This window comes from Anabrus simplex, chromosome 1 (assembly GCF_040414725.1).
Source record: "Anabrus simplex isolate iqAnaSimp1 chromosome 1, ASM4041472v1, whole genome shotgun sequence".
Classification (NCBI taxonomy): Eukaryota; Metazoa; Arthropoda; class Insecta; order Orthoptera; family Tettigoniidae; genus Anabrus; species Anabrus simplex.
Genome location: NC_090265.1, coordinates 1,010,218,359 through 1,010,240,078, shown reverse-complemented (window position 1 = coordinate 1,010,240,078; position 21,720 = coordinate 1,010,218,359). Strand labels below are relative to the sequence as shown.

The 21,720-nt window shown below is 40.6% G+C and overlaps 1 protein-coding gene across 1 annotated transcript in view; it reads left to right on the top strand.

Annotated features, from left to right (window-relative positions):
• LOC136857786 (microtubule-associated protein futsch) overlaps positions 1-21,720 on the top strand; it is a 468,803-nt gene that overhangs the window by 305,252 nt on the left and 141,831 nt on the right. Inside the window, exon 13 of the mRNA XM_067136704.2 lies at positions 19,068-19,231. Coding sequence (XP_066992805.2) covers positions 19,068-19,231 — 164 coding nt within the window. The remainder of the gene's footprint in view (positions 1-19,067; positions 19,232-21,720) is intronic.

Genomic DNA, 21,720 nt, shown 5'->3' with positions numbered 1-21,720 from the left:
ACACCGCATTCCGCGGGCGCTCTATCTTGTCATTGACTGAACCAACAGAAAGAAAGTCGACGTTTCGAAACTAAATCAAAGAATAAAAGAGGCCATGAATAAAAGAAAAGTGGCAGATATACATCTACGATTTATTCTAGTCAATGTGCACGTCCGAAATAGTTCAAGATATGGTCAAGAGATGTCGCAGAAAGACCGAAAACAATGTCGTGAATAAAACCAAGATTTCTCGGGGCCCGTCACCTACCGCTGGCGAGCGTACTACGAGATTTCTCGGGGCCCGTCACCCATGTGTTAGAATTTCATAACTATTGTTAACCATTTTGCACATTTCCAACATTTCCTTCACATTCATATGTAAGTTAATTACAATCAGGTACCTGATTAATCAACTTTCAGTTTGAGATTAAGGCTGAAGATGCCCATAATTAAAGGGCGAAACATGTCCCTATAATTTTATTTAATTCATTATCTTTTTTTATGTATTGAACAGGTGGAATAAATAAACTTTAATATTTATTTGACTTCTACATACCACATAGTCGAGCAGCTCTCCTCCTTTCTCTCGATTCTACCCAGCCCAAACTTTGCAACATTTTTGTAACGCTACTCTTTTGTCGGAAATCACCCAGAACAAATCGAGCTGCTTTTCTTTGAATTTTTTCCAGTTCTTGAATCAGGTAATCCTGGTGAGGGTCCCATACACTGGAACCATACTCTAGTTGGGGTCTTATCAGAGATTTATATGCCCTCTCCTTTACATCCTTACTACAACCCCTGAACACCCTCATAACCATGTGCAGAGATCTGTACCCTTTATTTACAATCCCATTTATGTGATTACCCCCATGAAGATCTTTCCTTATATTAACATCTAGATACTTACAGTGATCCCCAGATGGCTACATCATTAGCAAACACCATTGTGTGTACTTCTCCATCTACTTCGATTTTCAGGTTTTTAAGAATAACTTACTGTCCATGACAGTAATGAATAGCAGTGGTGAGAGCGCACTTCCTTGTTAGACACCCTGTGTAGTATTAAACTATTCTGAATGGCCATCCCCAACATGTACACATTTAAGTACTCCCAGTTCTTTGAGGCACTTCCATATGTCTGGTCTAGGCCTATCGTATGCCTTTTCTAGGTCTAAGAATACTACAGATTAGGTCTTTACCTCTCTCCCAGTGCTGTTCCATTAACATCCTTAGGGTGAAGATCAGATCTGTTGTTCTTCTGTTGGTTCCAAATCCATACTGTTGTTCTTCCAGGACTGGTTCTGTCACCGGTTTCAGTAATTTTTCCATTATTTATAGATCATGTGAGAGAAGTGTGGTACCCTGTAGTTGGCACACTTTCTTCTGCATACTTTTTTTTTTTTTAACAAAGGGATAATAATACCTTTTGTCTAATCCTCTGGAACCCATTTTCCACACAGTCTTGCTCTCGAAGTTCTGTATAGCCACTGTACCGTAAGTATACCTGCTGCTTTGATTATGTCATCATCAATCCCAGCTGACTTACTACTTTTCATCTAAAGCAATTTCCACCTCAGACCAAGTAATTGGAACATGTGTCCTCAGCCTTTCTTCCACATCTGTAGTAGTTTTTCCCTCATTCTGGAGAGTATTGAAATAGGTCTTAATTTTGTTTCTAATCTCTTGTTTGCTGCTGACTACATTCCCATTTACTGTTTCTAGTGCTGTGATGTCCTCTTTGTCAGATCTCTTGCTTTTTACGAGACTGTACAGCATCTGTTGGAGAATGAATGATTGTGACACCTGTCACCTGTTGTAGTGACTTAGATATCAATGCTATCTAGTGTGAGGCTTGTGTATGACTATGCATGGTTTGAAATATAGCAGTAACATAAAAGTAGCATTGAACACAATCGTGGTATTTCCCTTTCATAACATAATGGTGCCGGAAACACAAAAAGGGATAACAAATTAGGGGGCTACTTTAACACGAGACAAGTTTGATCAGTATCAAGATCTTTCATGTGGAAATCAGTGCAAACGAGTTTAAACTTACATTAAATGAGAAGTTGCAGTATGACCGCCTTCACCAATAACTTTAAACAAGCAGATGAGTATCTAATCTACTTACCTGAAATATTTTGAGATAAAGACAGAAGTTCATTGAACACATGCTAATTTATGACCGAGCATGATATTGGATTGTTCTGGATGAAATTATCATGTTGTAGATGTGTGGTTAACTGTATTTTTAGTATTATGTTGAATGTGCAGGCATTTTTTAGTTTTTCACAGAATAACATGAGGAGCGGTAGAGGAATCTCACGACCTGCAGTAAGCGCACGAAATGTCACGATTTATAAAATGTGTTAATCTAGGCACAAAACCATGTCCTTTTGTAAATAGATACCTTATTTCATGCGTGATTTGACAGATGGCAGCACATGGCGTGAATGCTTGTCAGCTTCCAGTTAAACAACCTGGCAGACAAAGGGAGATTGACAGGTGAACAGAAGGTGGAAACAGTGTTTTATGCAGTAACAAAGAGTGTAGCTCAGACTCAGGGAAGGTTTTATGTTAATATTGGTACTGGGTGGGTTCACTGTCAGCAGACGGTGTATAGACTGGCCAGCCTAATTGAAACCAAAGGCAATATCACGGAGAGAAAACGGCCCCATCTCAAGTGCAAACGGGAGAATATTGTTTGCTGTGATAGCGTCTGTGGCTCGGAGCCCCTCCAAATCCCCCAGAACTGCCTTTGGTCAGCTGGGCATCTCTCATCGGTTAATTCAGAGACTACTGCAGTCTGAGTCTGACCTTTTCCCATACAAAATGACAACAGCTCATAAACTAATGGCACATGACAAGTAACGGCGAGTGCAGTTTGCTGCTTGGGCTATTGCAGAAGGTGATCCTGTACTGCACAACACATGGTTCAGTGATGAGACATACGTGTATCTCAGCGGTGTTGTGAACTAACAGAATGTCTTGTTTTGGGCACAAAAAAAACTGACCTGATATTGTGCACAAGGTTGAAAATCATGGTGTGAAAAAATGTGTGGGGGCTGCAATTTCCAGTCATGAAATTATTCGGCCAATCTTTTTCATTGACATAGTCAACATTGTGTGTTACATGGACCTGATGCAAAACAGTTTCCTTCTACAATCTTTGCAACAAGATTACCAACAGAGGCACAGTGGTTCGTGCAAGATGGAGTTTGTCCACACCCAGCAAATGTTGTTTTGGACTACCTGCATGAACATTTCGGGCGCCATGTGATGTCTCATAGATATCCCATCCCAAGCATTTTCAGTGCAGCTCAATCTGGCCACCACATAGCCCCGATCTTAATCCCTGTGGCTTCTTCTTGTGGAGATTTTGGAAGGAGATAATCTGCCAACATAAACCGGAAAATGTACTGCAATTCCAAGCGGCCATTCTGACTTTTTTCCGAGGGTTGAGTGAGGACATGTGTCGTAGAGTGTCACGAACATGCAGTTCGTGTGGAAGCTGTTGTGCGCCGAGAAAATGGACATATTGAACATGTCCTGTATACTGATTAATCATGAACATTTTAGTGAGTATTGGATGCCATTTTTTATTAAGTATGTTGTTTATTAATTATTCTATAAACAATTTCCAGTGTATGACATTCTGTGCACCACCCTGTACTAGTAGCTGGTGCTGCAAACTAAATAAACCTTCCTTCAAACACCTTGTTAGTACACTAATTCTGCCCTCTGTTAGCTATTTACATAGACACTAACAACCAGTAGTATTAATAAGAAATAAACTCTGTTATTGTTATAGCCTCATTGTGGAAAGACCAGGTGAGTTGGCCGTGCGGTTAGGGGCGCACGACTGTGAGCTTGCATCCAGGAGATACTGGGTTTGAATTCCACTGTCAGCAACCCTGAGGATGGTTTTCCGTGGTTTTCCATTTTCATACCAGGCAAATGCTGGGGCTGTACCTTAATTAAGGCCACGGATGCTTCCTTCCAACTCCTAGGCCTTTCCTATCCCATTGACGCCGTAAGACCTGTCTTTGCCGGTGCGACGTAAAGCCACTAGCATTGTGGAAAGAGATAGGTGCCAGTAAGTCTTTTCCGCCTATTAGATCATTCTGTACCTTCACTTCCTTACATCATGGGTGACAGCGACGAACTGAAGAAACTTTAGAGAACCCATATGAGATGCAGCAATATTACTGTACATGTTTCACAATCCCAATTGATGAATTGAAAGATGTATGAATAGGGAAGAGATTACATAATACACCTGTAATTTACTTCATGAGATACTCCAAACATTTCTGACCGTAGTCGAAGAAATACATGACCTCGTAAATGATGAAAAATGTGAGGCTGACATAACAATTTACGAAAAAAGTCAAGCGTGCAATCCACAAGGTAGATAATCTTCTCGGACGCGAAAACACCACACACACCCATGCTGTTCCTCCGCAGAGTTCATACGTTCAGCCTACGGTTTATGGGGAGGCTGGTAGGAAAGACTGATCGGCTCCACCAAGCTATGGCTCTGGAAGTTACTTGGTCGTTCAACTATTGATGATGAAAGACTATGGACTATTTTGATCAGCATAGAAGCCACATTAAACACAATACCCCTGACGCAAGATGATGATAATACCAGTGAACCGACTCCAGCCCACTTCCTCTTTGGCGACTGACTCACTGTGATACCCACCGGACCAGAACCACCTAGGAATGACCTTGTACGAGCCTTCAGAGTTTGCCAACTAATAGCTGATGACTTCTGCCCCCTCTAGGGACACCATGACCTTGACGTCGGTGTGGGGGCTTGTGTGCTTGTTGATCCTGAGGGCTGTGCCAGCTCAGGGTTACCCATACTGGATAGGCCTCGGTGTAGGGCCAGACTAACAAGGTGTCCCCCGAGTTGCTTGAGAGGTGTCTGTGCTCTTTATTCTTCAACACTATTTCTACCCTTCTAATTTCACCATCTTAAATTTCATTCCTCTTCCTGTCTGGCCACCCTCTCTGCCTTGGGTTGATTAGTTTAAAAAAAAAAAAAAAAATAGGTTAGTACGGAGGTTTTATCCTCCCCCAATCACAAGTTTCAGGTCGTGGCGAGGTGATGCATGGCTACTGGGAGAGTAGTTCCAAGCAACCCCCTCCAGATACCGGGCGCCCTCTGGAGTATATAGCCTTGCCTCCGGTAAATCTCCTTGGCTCTGCCGGAGGTCGACCTCATATTTCCGTGAGTACTCGTGGGACCAAAGACGGAACTTCTTTCTCTTCCTTCTTTATCAAAGGGTGGCACCCTTCAAAAAACGGCGTCTAAAATTGGTAAAAAACGTAAGCGGTATACTCCAGTTCCTGTAGACTACATGAGTGACGAACGTCTTCCTCGATTCCTGGTTGCTTCCAGGGTCGATGGTAAAAGTTTCCTTGACGAATGTCCTTTTATGATAAGCAATTCAATTGAAGAAATTGGTGCTGGTGAAGTCGATGAGATGCGCAAGCTCCGAGATGGATCCGTACTTATCAAGACATCTACGGCTGAACAGTCCAGACGGCTACTTAAAGCCAAGTTATTCGGTAAGGTAGAGGTGAAAATCGAGAAGCACCAAACCCTTAACTCCTGCAAGGGAGTTATATTCCACAGGGATTTGGTTAAGTCTTCCGATGATACAATGATCCGGTACCTAGTTGAAGAGGTTGAAGAGGCGTGTGGGTGATAAGCTACTCGATACGGGTGCTTTCATCCTTACCTTCGATGCTGAGACCATACCTGAACGAATAAAGGTAGCAATGTATCGCCTGACTGTTCGTCCGTACATTCCGGCACCAATGAGGTGTTATAACTGTCAAAAGTTTGGCCACACCTCATTGCGATGTACAGGTTCGACGACCTGCAAAATGTGTGGGAAGTGCGAGCATGCTGGGGTTGAATGCACACCACCACCTGTGTGCGTCAACTGCCCGGGTGTGCATGCTCCAATCTCCAAGGAGTGCCCCACATTCAACCGGGAGAAGAAGATCCAGGAGATAAAAACGCTGGATAAACTATCTTATCCAGACGCCCGGAGGAAGTTCAAGTCCATGGCTGCTCCGGTGTTCTCCATCTCCTTCACTGAAAAGGTCGCAAACGTACGGATCACTCCACAGAGTTTTGTACAGAACACCGGTACTGAAAATGCATTGAAAAGTCAAAGCCAACAACAAAATTCAGTAACTAAAGAAACTGGAGATTCAGCATGTAAAGTACTGAAAAGAGCGTTACTGTCGACGTTGCCTGGGAAGGGCCCTACCCAGGAATGTTCGGCTGGGAAGTCCTCCCCCGACAGGGCGGGGGGAAAGACTTCCCCAAATAGGGCTGGAAAGTCCAGCCCTCCTTCCAATGCCCAGATCATAAAGGAGGAGAAGGTGAAGCCACAGAGCTCCCTTAAAAAATTGGAGAAGAAGCCTTCTCCAACTCAGTCGGGGTCCACAGGATCACCAAAGAAATCCGGCAAGCCATCTGCCGGCTCTCCTCCCAAAAAGAGAGAAACGGTGGGCAAGAGCGAGAGGCCCCGACGCCCTCTTGTTCGATCACTTTCTGAAGAACCTAGTTCTCCCAGGAAGAAGGCCCACTGTTACAGACCAATGAGATCACCGTCCGCGGAGGGTCCAGTCACCGCGCCTCCTTCTTCTGAGGAGACAATGGAGATTGAACCACTCATTGTCGTGGATGGTAACGACAACACCGACAACAACGGCGGAAAATGGCAGGTAGTTGACAAAAAGAAGGGCAAGCAATTGTCCTAATTTTGCAACACTACCAATCCACACAATGGCACTATTGCAGTGGAACTGCAGTAGTTACCACTGTCGCCTAGCTGAGTTACGTCAACTGATATCCATCTATGCGGCCTCCATAGTCTGTCTACAGGAATCTCGTTTGAGACCTGGACACGACACGACTATGAGAGGATATCGTCTTTATTCCAAAGACAGAGTAGCTGTGGATGGCGCGGCAACTGGGGGCGTTTGTACCCTAGTTCGCTCCGACATCTTCAGCGAAGAAGTACCGCTCCTTACTCAGCTAGATGCAGTTGCAGTTCGCACTCCGTTGCCAGTAATGACAACGGTTTGCAACGTGTACTTTCCACCGGATTATAACCTTGATATGCATGCACTACAAGATTTGATCGCTCAGTTGCCTCCTCCTTTCCTCATGCTGGGGGATGTTAACGCCCGTAACACACTATGGGGTTCTCCGTCTTCCTGTTCTAGGGGGAGGATGCTCGAGCGAATGATCAACCTATTTGACCTTTGTGTGCTCAATACAGGGGAACCGACACATTTCAGTAGCCTCGCATGGCACATTCTCACACCTGGATGTCACTTTGTGTAGCCGTGCGCTAGTTCCCCTGCTACGGTGGCAAGTTCACGACGACCTCTGTGATAGTGACCACTTCCCGATAATTCTGTCTCTCTTGAATCAAAGACAGTCCGAAGTACCCAAGCGCTGGTTACTTCGGCGGGCAAATTGGCCAGAATTTACAAAACGCGCAGTGATGGCTGATGATATGCTGGAGTCTGTTGACGACCACGTTTCTTCCATTACTACTGGAATTTTGGCTGCTGCAGAGGAAACAATTCCTTCCTCGTCCGGTATTCGTCGCCGGAAACAGGTCCCATGGTGGACGGACGAAATTGCAGCAGCCATACGTGATCGCCGACGGGCTTTTAAGCATTATCGTCGGAATCCTACGATGGCCAATCATATCGCATTTAAGCATCTGCGCGCGAAGGCCCGTTTTTTGATTCGAGAAAGTAAGAAAGCTACGTGGGACAAGTATGTGTCATCCATCACGGCACATACTCCGTCATCACAAGTGTGGACAAAACTCCGCCGTATTGTCGGAGTACAGAATGTGCCCTCAGTACCCGGAATCACCATTAATGGAGATATAGTTACGATTCCTTCAGTCATTGCAGACCACATCACGTCACATTTCGCAGATACGTCCAGCTCTAGGAAATACGACCCTGCATTTCTTCCTATCAAGCGCGAAGCAGAGGCACACCATCTCTCTTTTGCCTCTAGTGCTTCGCATCCCTACAACGTGCCCTTCACGGAGTGGGAGTTGCGAAGTGCACTTGCGCTATGCAGAGATACGGCTCCTGGACCGGACAAAATCCATAATCAAATGCTTAAGCATTTCAGTGACAGATGTCTCAAGGATATCCTCACCCTATTCAACAGAATATGGAGTGAGGGAGTGTTTCCATCTCAATGGCATGAGGGAATTGTAACACCAATTCCCAAGCCAGGTAAAGATCCAAAACTTCTGGATAGTTATAGGCCAATATGCCTTACGAATGGCCTCTGTAAGCTATTTGAAAGGATGGTTAACCAGCGTCTTGTGTGGGCCATGGAAAAGGAGGGTCTCTTGTCTAACTACCAGTGTGGTTTTCGCTCTCATCGGTCTGCCACTGATCACCTGGTCAGACTGGAGAGCGCCATTCAGGAGGCCTTTCTCCGGAAGGAACACCTAGTCGCCGTGTTTTTTGACCTGGAGAAAGCTTACGACACTACCTGGCGATATGGAATTCTCTCCACACTACACCAGTGGTGATTTCGGGGAAATTTGCCAACGTTTATTGAGAACTTCATGTCCCTCCGTCTCTTTCGAGTCCGTGTAGGGAATGCTTTTTCTCAATATTACGTTCAGGAAAATGGAGTACCTCAGGGATCGGTACTGAGTGTCACGCTGTTCGCAATCGCCATCAACATAAAATCAGCTTCATGGTCCGTATCGCACTTCAATAGATTCACAATTAAGTATTTAATTTATTTTCCACCTAGTTGATACAATGATTGCTTAAGGCAATTTTTAATGGTCAAAAGTGGTACATTTTTCGTATATTATCAACATCTTCAGCCACATAACACTGTTTAGATGAAAAATATATAAAATTGACAAAGTAATGCTTTAGAGGAAGTGTCCTTAAAATTAACATAAGATTGACAAGATTAAAACAAACAAATAACTCAAGAGAAAATATATAAATTATTTCTACAATAGAAAGCAGTCGTCAAGGAAACACTTGTACAATATTCCATAGAGAAATTGTCCTAATAAATATTCTTTTCTTAATAATTCATGAAAAAAGATCAATTTATAAATTAAAAATTATACAATTTATAAGTAATTATCGAAACGAAGAAATCCTGATATCACAGTGCGGCTCTTATTATTAATGTAGATGAAAATATAACTAATTCCTAGTTGTCAAATCTTATTAAGCCTGCTTTCCTTTGGAACAGTAACTCCTGTCATTCTTTCACAGTTTTGCGCCGGTTGTAATATTGATGATGCGATCTTCCTTGCTCTTGCACCTGAGGAGGTGGAGGAGCGGGGGATATAGGTGTGTCAAGAACTTCCTTGCTGTCACCTATAGCTTCAACTGAGGAGGAACAAGTTGTAGGGCTATCTGTAGGTGGAGAAATTCCAATTCTTTTTTCGTGATCCTTCTCGAGCATTTTCAAATATACTAGAATTTGATAATATAATGGATTCTTATATTCTACAGCCTCATTAAGGTTATCATTTTTCTTTACAAGTTGGTCTAGATGAATGTACAGGTCTTCATATGTGTTCATTAAGCTGCCCTTTTTAAACTTTTTTATGATGGTCAGGTCTTGTTCTATGTTGGTAAATTTATGACCTGTGGCAGTCATGTGTGAGCCCATTGCTGAGAATCTTCTATGTTTTTCAGCATTCACATGTTCCAAATATCTAACTTTAAAATTGCGGCCAGATTGTCCTATGTATGTATTCTTACATTCAAAGCATGTGAGTTTATATATTCCGGAATAAAAAAATTTATCTTTTTCCGAGAGATTTATTGTATTATGGTTGAAAATACTATGTTTCATGTTGTTATTGGTGGAAAATGCAATTTAGAAATTTTTTCTCTTAAATAAATTTGTTATTACATGAATGTTTGGATTATTATATGTGAACTTGATATATTTTTCAGTTTTACTAGGTTCGACTGCTAATTTAGATTGTTGCTTCTCCGAAAATTTATTAATTTGTTTATCAATCATGTTATTGTTGAAACCATTCAAGAGGGCTTGTTGTCGGATAAACAACAGTTCTTTATTCCTTTCAGATTTGGATAAAGGAATACTAAACGCTCTGTTAACGTAACTATAATATGCTGATCTTTTCTGTGCCTTAGGGTGTAACGAGTTGTTCTTGATAGTGGTCAGTGTGAAAGTGGATTTTCTGTGTATTTTGAAAGAAAATCCTTTTTCTTCTCTTGTTGTGACTATGTCTAGAAAATTCAGTGATTTTTCAACTTCTTCTTCTAAAGTGAATTTTATATTGGAATCCAAATTATTCAATATATTTAAAACTTTATTGCTATCGGTGAGTCTGTTATCTATTATAGCATAAACATCGTCCACATAACGTGTCCAAAAATCCAAACCCTCTATTTGATTAATAATTTTCGTGTGTTCCAAATAGTCTAAGTATATATTAGCCAATATTCCTGATGCTGGGGCTCCCATTGAGAGTACTTTTTGTCGGTAAATTTTATTATTAAACGTAAAATAATTTTGATTTAACACGAATTTTAAAACATTAATAAAATCTTCAATTTCTGGTATGCTTACTAATTTGTTCTTCGTTAAATTCTTCTTAATGATTCTGATAGTGTCTTCTATTGGAATGTTTGTATACATGTTGGTTATGTCAAACGAACATGTCGTGTGAGATGATCCAAGTTTAAAATCTTTAACTTGATTGCAAAAATCCACTGAGTTTTTGATAGGTGTTTTACAATGAAATACGTATTTACTTGATAAGAAATTATGTATAAATCTAGAAGTTTTATAAATGGGGCTATTTTTGAAATTTATGATAGGTCTAATCGGTTCTCCCTGTTTATGTAATTTCGGTAGTGCTCTCGCAGTCGGGAGTCTAGGGTTCATATTTATTAATGTTTGCACATCATGTTCATTAAACAAGAAAGACGTGCTTTTTAATAGTTTTTTAAGATCCCTCTGAATACGTGATGTCGGGTCTTTATCAACTGTACTAAACGAATTGTTATTAAAAAATGTTTCTGTTTTTTCAATATAAACATTTCTATCTAGGGCTACAACTGTTCCTCCTTTATCTGCTTTTGTGAAAATTAAGTTATTTAGTTTGATTTTTTGTTTCAAGTTATTAACCGCCTTGTTGGTGCCTCGAAGTGATTGTAAACCTTTTACTAAAATAGGAATTTTCTTCTTAGCTTCATACCTTATGTCATTCTGTAAGTCTACAGGTAGATTCTGTATTGCTGTTTCTGTTTCAGCTAATGTGGTGATTAAATCATAACTTTTATTTGAACTTGGCCAATTGAAATTAGGGCCTTGACTTAAAATAGAGGTTTCTTCTTCATTAAATTCTATCTCAGACAAGTTTTTAATTGGAGGTGGATAAACACTATCATCAAACGTAACATTAGGAACTAACCTTCTTTCTTCTCTATTAGATGCTAAATTTTTCAACTTAAATAATTTATTATCCAAAATTTCTTGTTTCATTTTAAGTGTGTTCTCCATTTTTTTCATTGATATGTTTCTGGAAAGAATCCCATTCAAGAGGAAGCAAGTTCAGTGGTGCTGAGAGGTGCGCGAAGTACATTTTCTCATTAAGAAGTTTCTTTCTTTTATACATAAATTGAATTTCTCTTTTTAACCATATTTTATTGACCTTCATTTGAGTAAACTTATCATGATTAGAATATATAGTTTTTCTTTGGGCACTTTTTAGAAAACTGGGAGTCAAATTATTTTTAAGGCATTCCTTCAAAAACACTATATCTTTTGTCACTTTAGCTATTTTCATCTTTAAGTTGAGGTAGGTGTTAGCTTCTTTGCTTGCCTGGTTGGCATTAGGATTACATAAAATCAGCTTCATGGTCCGTATCGCACTTCAATAGATTCACAATTAAGTATTTAATTTATTTTCCACCTAGTCGATACAATGATTGCTTAAGGCAATTTTTAATGGTCAAAAGTGGTACATGTTTCGTATATTATCAACATGTTCAGCCACATAACACTGTTTAGATGAAAAATATATAAAATTGACAAAGTAATGCTTTAGAGGAAGTGTCCTTAAAATTAACATAAGATTGACAAGATTAAAACAAACAAATAACTCAAGAGAAAATATATAAATTATTTTTACAATAGAAAGCAGTCGTCAAGGAAACACTTGTACAATATTCCATAGAGAAATTGTCCTAATAAATATTCTTTTCTTAATAATTCATGAAAAAAGATCAATTTATAAATTAAAAATTATACAATTTATAAGTAATTATCGAAACGAAGAAATCCTGATATCACAGTGCGGCTCTTATTATTAATGTAGATGAAAATATAACTAATTCCTAGTTGTCAAATCTTATTAAGCCTGCTTTCCTTTGGAACAGTAACTCCTGTCATTCTTTCACAGTTTTGCGCCGGGTGTAATATTGATGATGCGATCTTCCTTGCTCTTGCACCTGAGGAGGTGGAGGAGCGGGGGATATAGGTGTGTCAAGAACTTCCTTGCTGTCACCTATAGCTTCAACTGAGGAGGAACAAGTTGTAGGGCTATCTGTAGGTGGAGAAATTCCAATTCTTTTTTCGTGATCCTTCTCAAGCATTTTCAAATATACTAGAATTTGATAATATAATGGATTCTTATATTCTACAGCCTCATTAAGGTTATCATTATTCTTTACAAGTTGGTCTAGATGAATGTACAGGTCTTCATATGTGTTCATTAAGCTGCCCTTTTTTAACTTTTTTATGATGGGCCCGCGGTCTTTCCTTCGCTGTATGTAGACGACTTAGCTCTACATTACAGCTCCGTAAGGGTGGCGTTTGCTGAGAGACAGCTACAGCAAGCTATTAACCGAGTCGACAGATGGGCCCTGCAACACGGTTTTCGATTTTCAGCAGCGAAAACCTCAGTTGTACACTTCTGTCGACGTCGGCCTGTGCATCCCGAACCAGAGCTCCGCTTGCGAAACAGTGTCTTACCAGTGGTTGACACCTGCAGATTCCTGGGTCTCCATTTTGATAAGAGACTTACGTGGCAGCCCCATATCCGTCAGTTGAAGGTTGCCTGCATGAAGAGACTTAACATGCTTAAGTTTCTTGCTTAAGTTTCTCAGCGGCACTTCGTGGGGGGCTGACCGTGCGGTACTGCTGCGATTTTACACGGCTACGGTCCTCTCCCGAATTGACTATGGAAGTGCGGCTTATGGCTCAGCATCAAAATCTACGCTGAGCCTTTTAGACAGTATTCACCATAGTGGAGTAAGGCTGGCAACGGGTGCTCTCCGTACTAGCCCCATTCCCAACCTACTCGCTGAAGCGGGAGTTCCACCTTTACGGATAAGGAGGCAGCAGTTACTCCTCACGTACGCTGCCAAAATTCGTGAAATGCCGCTACATCCAAGCTATCAATGCATCTATCGTACTCAATACCACCAGCGGTACCAAGACCGGCCGAATGCCACACGGCCGGTTGGGTTTCGGATTGATAGCTTGTGTCATGATTTGAATGTTGATATGGGTGGTTGTCTTGAAAGATTTCTTAGCGAGGTACCTCCGTGGTTGGTTCCGCGACCGGATATACGTCTAGATCTGCTCCGTGGACCCAAGGTGAACACAGATTCCTCCGTTTATCGGAGGTATTTCCAGGACTTCGTTCACCAATATCCGGCTGCGAGACTTATCTTCACGGATGGTTCAAAAACCGGAGATAATGTTGGTTGCTCTTTCGTCATTGATGATATGAGTACGATGATCTCGCTCCCTAAGGTATGTAGCGTGTATACTGCAGAGCTTTACGCCATCTTACAGGCTCTGCAGTTTGCACTGCGTGACGAAAGAAGCCACTTTCTGTTGTGTACCAATTCGTTAAGCTCTCTGCAGTCTATTGAAACCTGTTTCTCGCAACACCCACTGGTGCGGCAGATACATGACCTTCTAGCCAGGTTATGGGATGCTGGCACCAGAATCACTTTCGTATGGCCTCCAAGCCGCGTTGGGATTGCGGGAAACGAACTTGCGGATGAAGCTGCAAAGGAAGCTGTACTTTTACCTCCAAGACCAGTCAGTGTACCTGCTAAGGATATTTGTTCTCAGCTACGTCGAACCATCTTGGCGTCCTGGAAATCGGAGTGGCTAGATATCCGAACTCCCAACAAGCTGAGAGCAATTAAGAAGACAACTACCGTGTGGAGGTCCTCATTCCGACCTTCACGGAGAGAGGCCATAGTACTATGCAGGCTGAGGATAGGTCATTTACGATCCACGCACTCTTATATCCTAAAGAGGGAAGACCCCCCCAGTGTGTTCTTGTGGTGCCGACTTCACCGTGGCCCACATCCTCACAGAGTGCGCCGATCTCTCTGGCCTAAGACGGAGCCTCGGCTTGCAGGAAACACTCGAACACATACTAGCCGATGACGCGACTAGTGCTGATCTCGTCATCTGCTTTATGTGCGACAGTGGACTTATCAAGGGTATATAAATTATAAGTGTACTGTTACTCAGGGAACATAAGTTCCCTTTTGATACGTCTGATCCTATAATTGTTTTTTGTTTTATTTTGTACTGCGTTTCCAAATTACTTGTTGAATAAATTATTTCTTTTTTATGTTTTAATGTTCTCTTCCACATATTTGTTCAGAGAGGATGATTACCTCGTTGTACTTCCTTTTAAAACAAAAATCACCACCACCACCACCACCTGATGACTTTTGGAAACTCGGAGTAAAGAGTACCTGATTCTGTTATGGAATTTCCACTAAGTTTATCAGTCTCGAGACCATGGTACAAGAATTAAGAGTTGATGACTTAGTTCTATTACAAGAGGACACAAGCCCAAGACACATGTGGAAGAGGGCAAGTGTTGAAGAATTATGAGGAGGACGTGATGGGAGGACTAGAACTTTTATGTTTTGCACCTCAGACAGAGACCAAGTTACACAGCCTGTTCAGCTGGTCATCCCCCTCAAGATAGACCAGGGTGGGCAGGATGTTGTCGCCTGTTGTAGTGACTTAGATATCAATGCTATCTAGTGTGAGGCTTGTGTACGACAGTGTATTCCTTGAAATTATATAGGAACAATAAAAGTAGCGTTAAACATAATCATTGTATTTCCCTTCCACAACAGCATCTTCATGTTTACCCCTTTGCTATCTTCCTGTACACGTGCAGGTCGCTTATGGGTGTCAATTCAAAAGACCTGCATCTGGGGAGTCAAACTTGTCCTTGGGCACTCCCGACACTAAAAGCCATACGCCTTTTCTTTCTTTCTTTCTTTCTTTCTTTCTTTCTTTCTTTCTTTCTTTCTTTCTTTCTTTTGGGTAAATTCATCCCAGCACTTTCCCTTCTCTTCTCCCATAATCCTTTTTACTTCTGATTTCCTATTTTGGTATTCTGGGATGTGTTTGTCTCATTTTAGGCATTTTCATATTTCAGAAGTTAGGATGTGCAGCCAAAACTCTTCTTCCTAGCAGCTTTCCCGCAACAGTCCAGGGTCGGCTACTTTGCATACCATTCTCCATTCAGTCCTGTTAAGAGCATTATCAGGTTTGTCACCCCGATCTTCATGCCTTCCTTCAGACGATCAAACCACCGTTTCTTTTGGACGGCCACATGGTCGATTTCCTCCTGGGTTGTACTGTAAAGCCGTCTTAGTAATTGATCGATCGCCTCGAGGCAAGCTTTTCCCATCTCATCTGAAAATGGTGCAACTCCCATCCATTGTCTAATATAGTTATTTCTGTACAACCAAAGCTGTTGAGCATAAAAAGTCTCTGAAATTCTAATCATGGGAAGTAGCTGGTTTTGTTGCTTGTCAAGTGCTACTTTTAGGACATCATCTTCCTCTTGCTTCGAAATTTCATAAAACCTTTTGGGGTTCGAATCCTACTGTTGGCAGCCCCAAAAATGGTTTTCGTGATATTCCATCTTCATACCAGGCAAATCCTGGATCAGTGTACATGTGAGAAGCTGCTAGAGGAGAGGATGGAACTGAACCAACGCCGGTGCCTAGCTGTCAAATACCAAAGAAGCAATTAATGTTGCTTGACAGTTTGTATTGAACTGTTGTTGGTGGTGGTGATATACAAGTTGGGGGTGGAGGAGCAATCTGGTTATGAATTTCAGTCTGTTATGTAGGTAAAACTATAATAATAATAATAATAATAATAATAATAATAATAATAATAATAATAATAATAATAATAATAATAATTTTGTGTGGCTATTTCTAGCCTGGTGCAGCTCTTGTAAGGCAGACCCTCCGATGAGGGTGGGCGGCATCTGCCGTGTATAGGAACTGCATGTTATTGTTGTGGAGGATAGTGTTGTGTGTGGTGTGTTAGTTGCAGGAATGTTTGGGACAGTACAAACACCCAATCCCTGAGCCAAGGGAAAAAACCTTTTAACGTTTAAAGTCTCCGACCCAGCCGGGAATCGAACCCGGGGCCCTTTGAACCGAAGGCGACTACACTGACCATTCAGCCAAGAAACCAAACAGTTAAATCTATGAAAACTATGTTTAACACATCACCAGCATAAACATATAATAAATGGAATATTTTTCTTTTCTTTTTTTCTCTTCTTCAGTAGTATGTTTTTCCACGTATGGCATTTTAAATTTGTTATTCCCTTTTAAAAAATTCAAGAAAATTGAAAAGTATGGTATGAAAATCAGCTCAGAGAAAGCAAGACCGTGGTGATATCCAGAGGAGAACGACAAGGGAAAGGCATTGTGAACATTTGTGTTCAAAGCCTTGAAAATTGTTGACAGTTTCAAATACCTCAGGAGTGAATTAATGCAGAATACAAGGCTGGACATGGAAATGAGCAAGAGGGTGCAACAAGGTAATGCATTCTACCATAGTGTAAGAAACCTTAAATGGAATAAGGAAGTACCAAGAAAGTGTAAAGAGATAATTTACAAAATGTATTGAGCTATGTGGCTAAGACCTTGACAGTGATAAGTAGGTATTACAGTAGAATTCAAGCCAGTGAAATGAAATGCCTGAGAAGTAAGATATAAAAGACAAGGAAAGACAGATTGAGAAACAAAGATGTGGGAAAGGAGGTTGGAATGGAAAACTTAAATGAGAGAATTGATAGGAGTAAACCAAAATAATCTTGGACATGTAAAAAGGATGAAGGAGAAAGGAATACCGAAACAGATGGAGATGAAGTTCAAGGCAAAGAGAGTGAGAGGGAGACCTAGAACAAGGTGTGGATCGATTCAATAAAGATGACTGCAAGAAGAAAACTGGACTGGGACAAAAAGATGGAAGGGGAGAGGAAAGTGGAGAAGTGCCATAAATGCCCCAACCTGGCAGGAGCTGGATGAGGTGAAGGGAAATGCTAATAAGATTCCACTGTACAATAAAGAAAATCTCCATGCACTCTCAGCTTGGGAGCATGGGTTGGCAACCATAGGGGATCTGAGTCTCTCCTTGCTTCCATTCAGTTGTGCTAGGCTCCTTACATTCATCTATTCTATCTCGCCTGTCGTGGTCATCTCTAGCTCTGTTACAACCCCTACAGCATTAGGTTTGCGAAACCCTGGGATTTGCTAGCAATCAACTTCATGATCCATATCACTTTGATCTGTAGTAATTATGGAACTTATGTTTTTGCAAAGAATTATGACAAACTGTCACAGTATTTTACAAAACAGCATTTAAAGTCGGTAGATACTAACACTATTAATTCCCCCACAACCAACCCCCTTCCCCACTCCACCCCCTCCTTTAGCTTACTACATCATTACCTTAATAACCAATACCTTTTATGCATTTTTTTGAGAAAAAGCTATGTTTTTAGTACATTCTGATTGTTTCACCAAATGGAACATGTACTACTAACTGAAGAAATTGCGTAAGGCAATGAATATATAGTATTGATAAGGTGGAATAAATATTCAATTTTAATTTATCGAATGCCTTGAGATTCATTCATTGCCACACCTTTTATATCCCTCCTTTATCTCTTTGCTACCGGGCGAGTTGGCAGTGCGGTTAGGAGCGCACAGCTATGAGCTCTCATCTGGGAGATAGTGGGTTTGAATCCCACTGTCGGCAGCCCTGAAGATGGTTTTACTAGGTTCCCATTTTTACACTGGGCAAATGCTGGGGCTGTACCTTAATTAAGGCCATGGCTGCTTCCTTCCCATTCCTAGCCCTTTCCTGTCCCATCGTCGCCATAAGACCTATCTGTGTCGGTGCGACGTAAAACAAATAGCAAAAATATATATATATCCCTTTGCCGGTTGTTTTTCATTTGGTTCTGTGTCTCTGTATTAGAGTTGAGAAGGATAGTTTCCTAAATGTACTTCTACTTGTAATAATAATAATAATCACAACCACCATTACAGCAAAAGATTTGCCTTCATGGCTTACATTAAAAAGAAGTTGACCAATCAACAATTGGCTGTTTTGTTGTAAATTACCTAATGTCATTGATACAGTCTCAGTTACAACATGAATTTTAAAAGTGTGAGCTGCTGGTACCTAAGAGTAGGAAGTCCCATACAGGGAGGTCTGTATTAATGGAAAAAGAGAAATAATACCCCCTTAGAATTCTGTCTTGAAAATTCTCCTTGGAAATCCTATAAAAGGATGTCTCTAGAAATTCTAATTTCTAAAACAGCTGCATGGAGAGCAGCAAAGGATTTGCAGTTATGGCAGTGTAAAATAAGTATGACTTGCAAATGAAAGCATAGAAAAAAAAGAAGAAATGATTTTTGTTTGTAGTTTTCAAGGCAAGTTTACAAAGGTTTTCTTTCCTCAAAAGGTTGAGAGACAGACACTCCAAACAACTTCCGCCATTGTAAGTTCAGGAAAAAACAAGCGATTTTTGTTCAGATGTTATGTAAGTGCAACATAGCACGGCAAATTCCCCAACTGTCCATGTGTTCTGTATATCACTTAATTTTGCATATCAGTAGTTTTACCTATTTGTAGTTTATGTTTATTTCATTTTATTTTTAAAAGCTTTTGTTGGAATGTATTTAAGCTCGGAAGAGGAAGAAGAAGAGTATGAAGATGGTGAAGGCGAAGAAACTGATGATTCTGACGTTATTGGACGGCGCAGACGAGGTGGCTCTAGGCGCTGCAAATCATCTGGACCTTTACGGCGATCTGGTAGAGCAAGGACTACCCGCTTTGACAAGGAATTCAGTAAGTTTGACTATACAAGATTTTCTATGTAGATATTCAGTTCATATTATAGTGTGCTGTTGTAGTGTTCTACAACCTTTTCTGCTCGTGGCACACTATCCATGAATTCACATGATATTCTCCTTTAAAAAAAAAAAAAAATTAAAAATGTGATTTTCTCTTAATGTACTTAATTACACGTTTTTATTATTATTATTATTATTATTATTATTATTATTATTATTATTATTATTATTATTATTATTATTATACCCACAGCACATACACAAAAATTAAAATTACCTAAATTAACCCATATATGCCCAAATTATTTTTCTGTGGAATATTGCTATATATTTCGTAAGTACAGTTATTTGTAACCTAAATGAAAGGGTTATGATGATTTTTGTTTGATTAACATATTTTCGCGGAAATTTACCGTGTCGACACATGTCGACGGTGAGCATGGATGGGTAGGGTAAAAGACATGCTCAATAAAGGAACATTCCTTCGCATTTTAAGCTCAGATGAATGTAATAATTAAACACTTAGTAAATATCAGTCACATTGGTGTTGAATAAGCACAAATTATATGATTCAAAACATAAATGAGGAACAGTTTCGTCAGAATTTAGAATGTACAATGTTTCAAAGCAAAAGAACAATATTCGTATGTTTGTATTACTTGTTATACACACAATACCAAATTTTGAGCAAATATATCACTCTGATAATAGTAAAAAAGGAAAACTACGAGTAGAACTTCAAAACAGTTTAGTCTGTGTTTTGAAGTTACACTCTGCTTTTCGTCATCCAGTCTGGTTTTGCGTGAGCGAAATGCCTCGAAACTAAGGACGTGGCAGCCACCATTATATTTTTTGCACCGTTTCCTGGCATCTATACCACACTGAGTACACCGCACTTGCTTCTCTCTTGTTTCGAGGTAGTGGGTGGGATGCCCCATCGAAAAGCACTTCTGGCAACACGCGTGAAGAAACTTTAGTACTCGGTCTTCCTGCGTTAGGACGCGTAGCGGCACAAGATCGGATAGGCTATATGCCCTAACGATGTACTGAGCGAGGCCTAGAAGGTCTAAATTTTCCTCTTTGCCTTTTGGGGTCAGACGGTAAATTGCCATGCATTGTTCATGGAGACGTTCAGAAGGAACGCATTTAGAGGCAGGTACCATTTCTTATTTTTGATGCTGATGCGATAACAAGATACAATTTGATCCAACCGATCGACGCCCCCCGTGTGCCTATTATACAAAATTATACATGCTGGCTGAATTACTGTTATGTATTTATTTTCAGCAATACCATTTTCACTTATTTTTGAACACATTACTTCAGCACCAAATCGGAATTGATAACCAGGGAGTCTGTTTATATCTCCACATGATTCGTCATCATCGCTATCCCCGTCACTATGGAAAGCATTTTCAGGTGGTTCTGTGTATATATTAGCATCTAGGGTGTCTTCTGATTCCTCCAGCATGCTTACGATCCGCTCGACGGTCATTGTTAGAGGAATAAATGAAAATTCTCTCTATCAGTAATGAGGCAATCCCATTCGCGCCCACTGTCGACATATGTCGACGTGGAAATTTTGTGCTCTGTTAGACAAAAGCAACTATAAATCAGCCATAAATGAATTCACAATCTGTTAAAGATGTGTTTCGTTATTACGTTTAACACAACAGTCCGATATTACTTTCAACTGTAACAATATTATAAGAGAATATTACTCACGGCGACGGAAGCGTCATCCTCTTGAGTGTATATGGAATTATATTTCATACGCAGCCACGCGATAAGGCGGGAAACCGAGTGTTTCTTGTTTTCGTGTTGTGCAGTAAGTATCAAACAATGAACTGTAAACAATGCACCTCAAAAATATTCTACCGGTTTACCGATCTAAGGTCGACAATATTCAGATATTAACGTCGACAAATGTCGACAGTGGGCACATATGGGTTAATTTCAAAAGTCAATGGGAACTCAAACAAGTGAAGAAAGAATATGGAAATGAACTAGACTGGGTCTTAGGACCTTGATATCTGGCTGGACTTCACCTACTACGTCACGCATCAGAATGAATAAGTTTGACAAGTTTTTGGTCTTACATTGGTCTCTATTGACTGAGATCACCAAATTCGAGGGTGGATCAAATATAAACAGGAATTTTAAAAAAAATTCATTGCATCAACCAAAAAAATACACACATAGAGATCACTTTTACAAATAGTGTCCTGCCTTCGATACACATTTTCTGTATCGGATTGGTAAGTTTTTGATGCCATCCTAATAGAAAGAAGAGGGATGTGTACGGAGCCAGTTGCGCACAAACTCTTCCACACTTGCATCATCATCGAACCGCTGTCCTCCTCGGTCTTATTTGAGTGGTCCATAAATCTGATCTGTACAGGGGGTGTTCTAGAGGTGTCGAGTGAATTTCCTCCAGTTTTCTCTGTGTTAAAGCAGCAGTATGCGGCATTGCATTGTGATTGA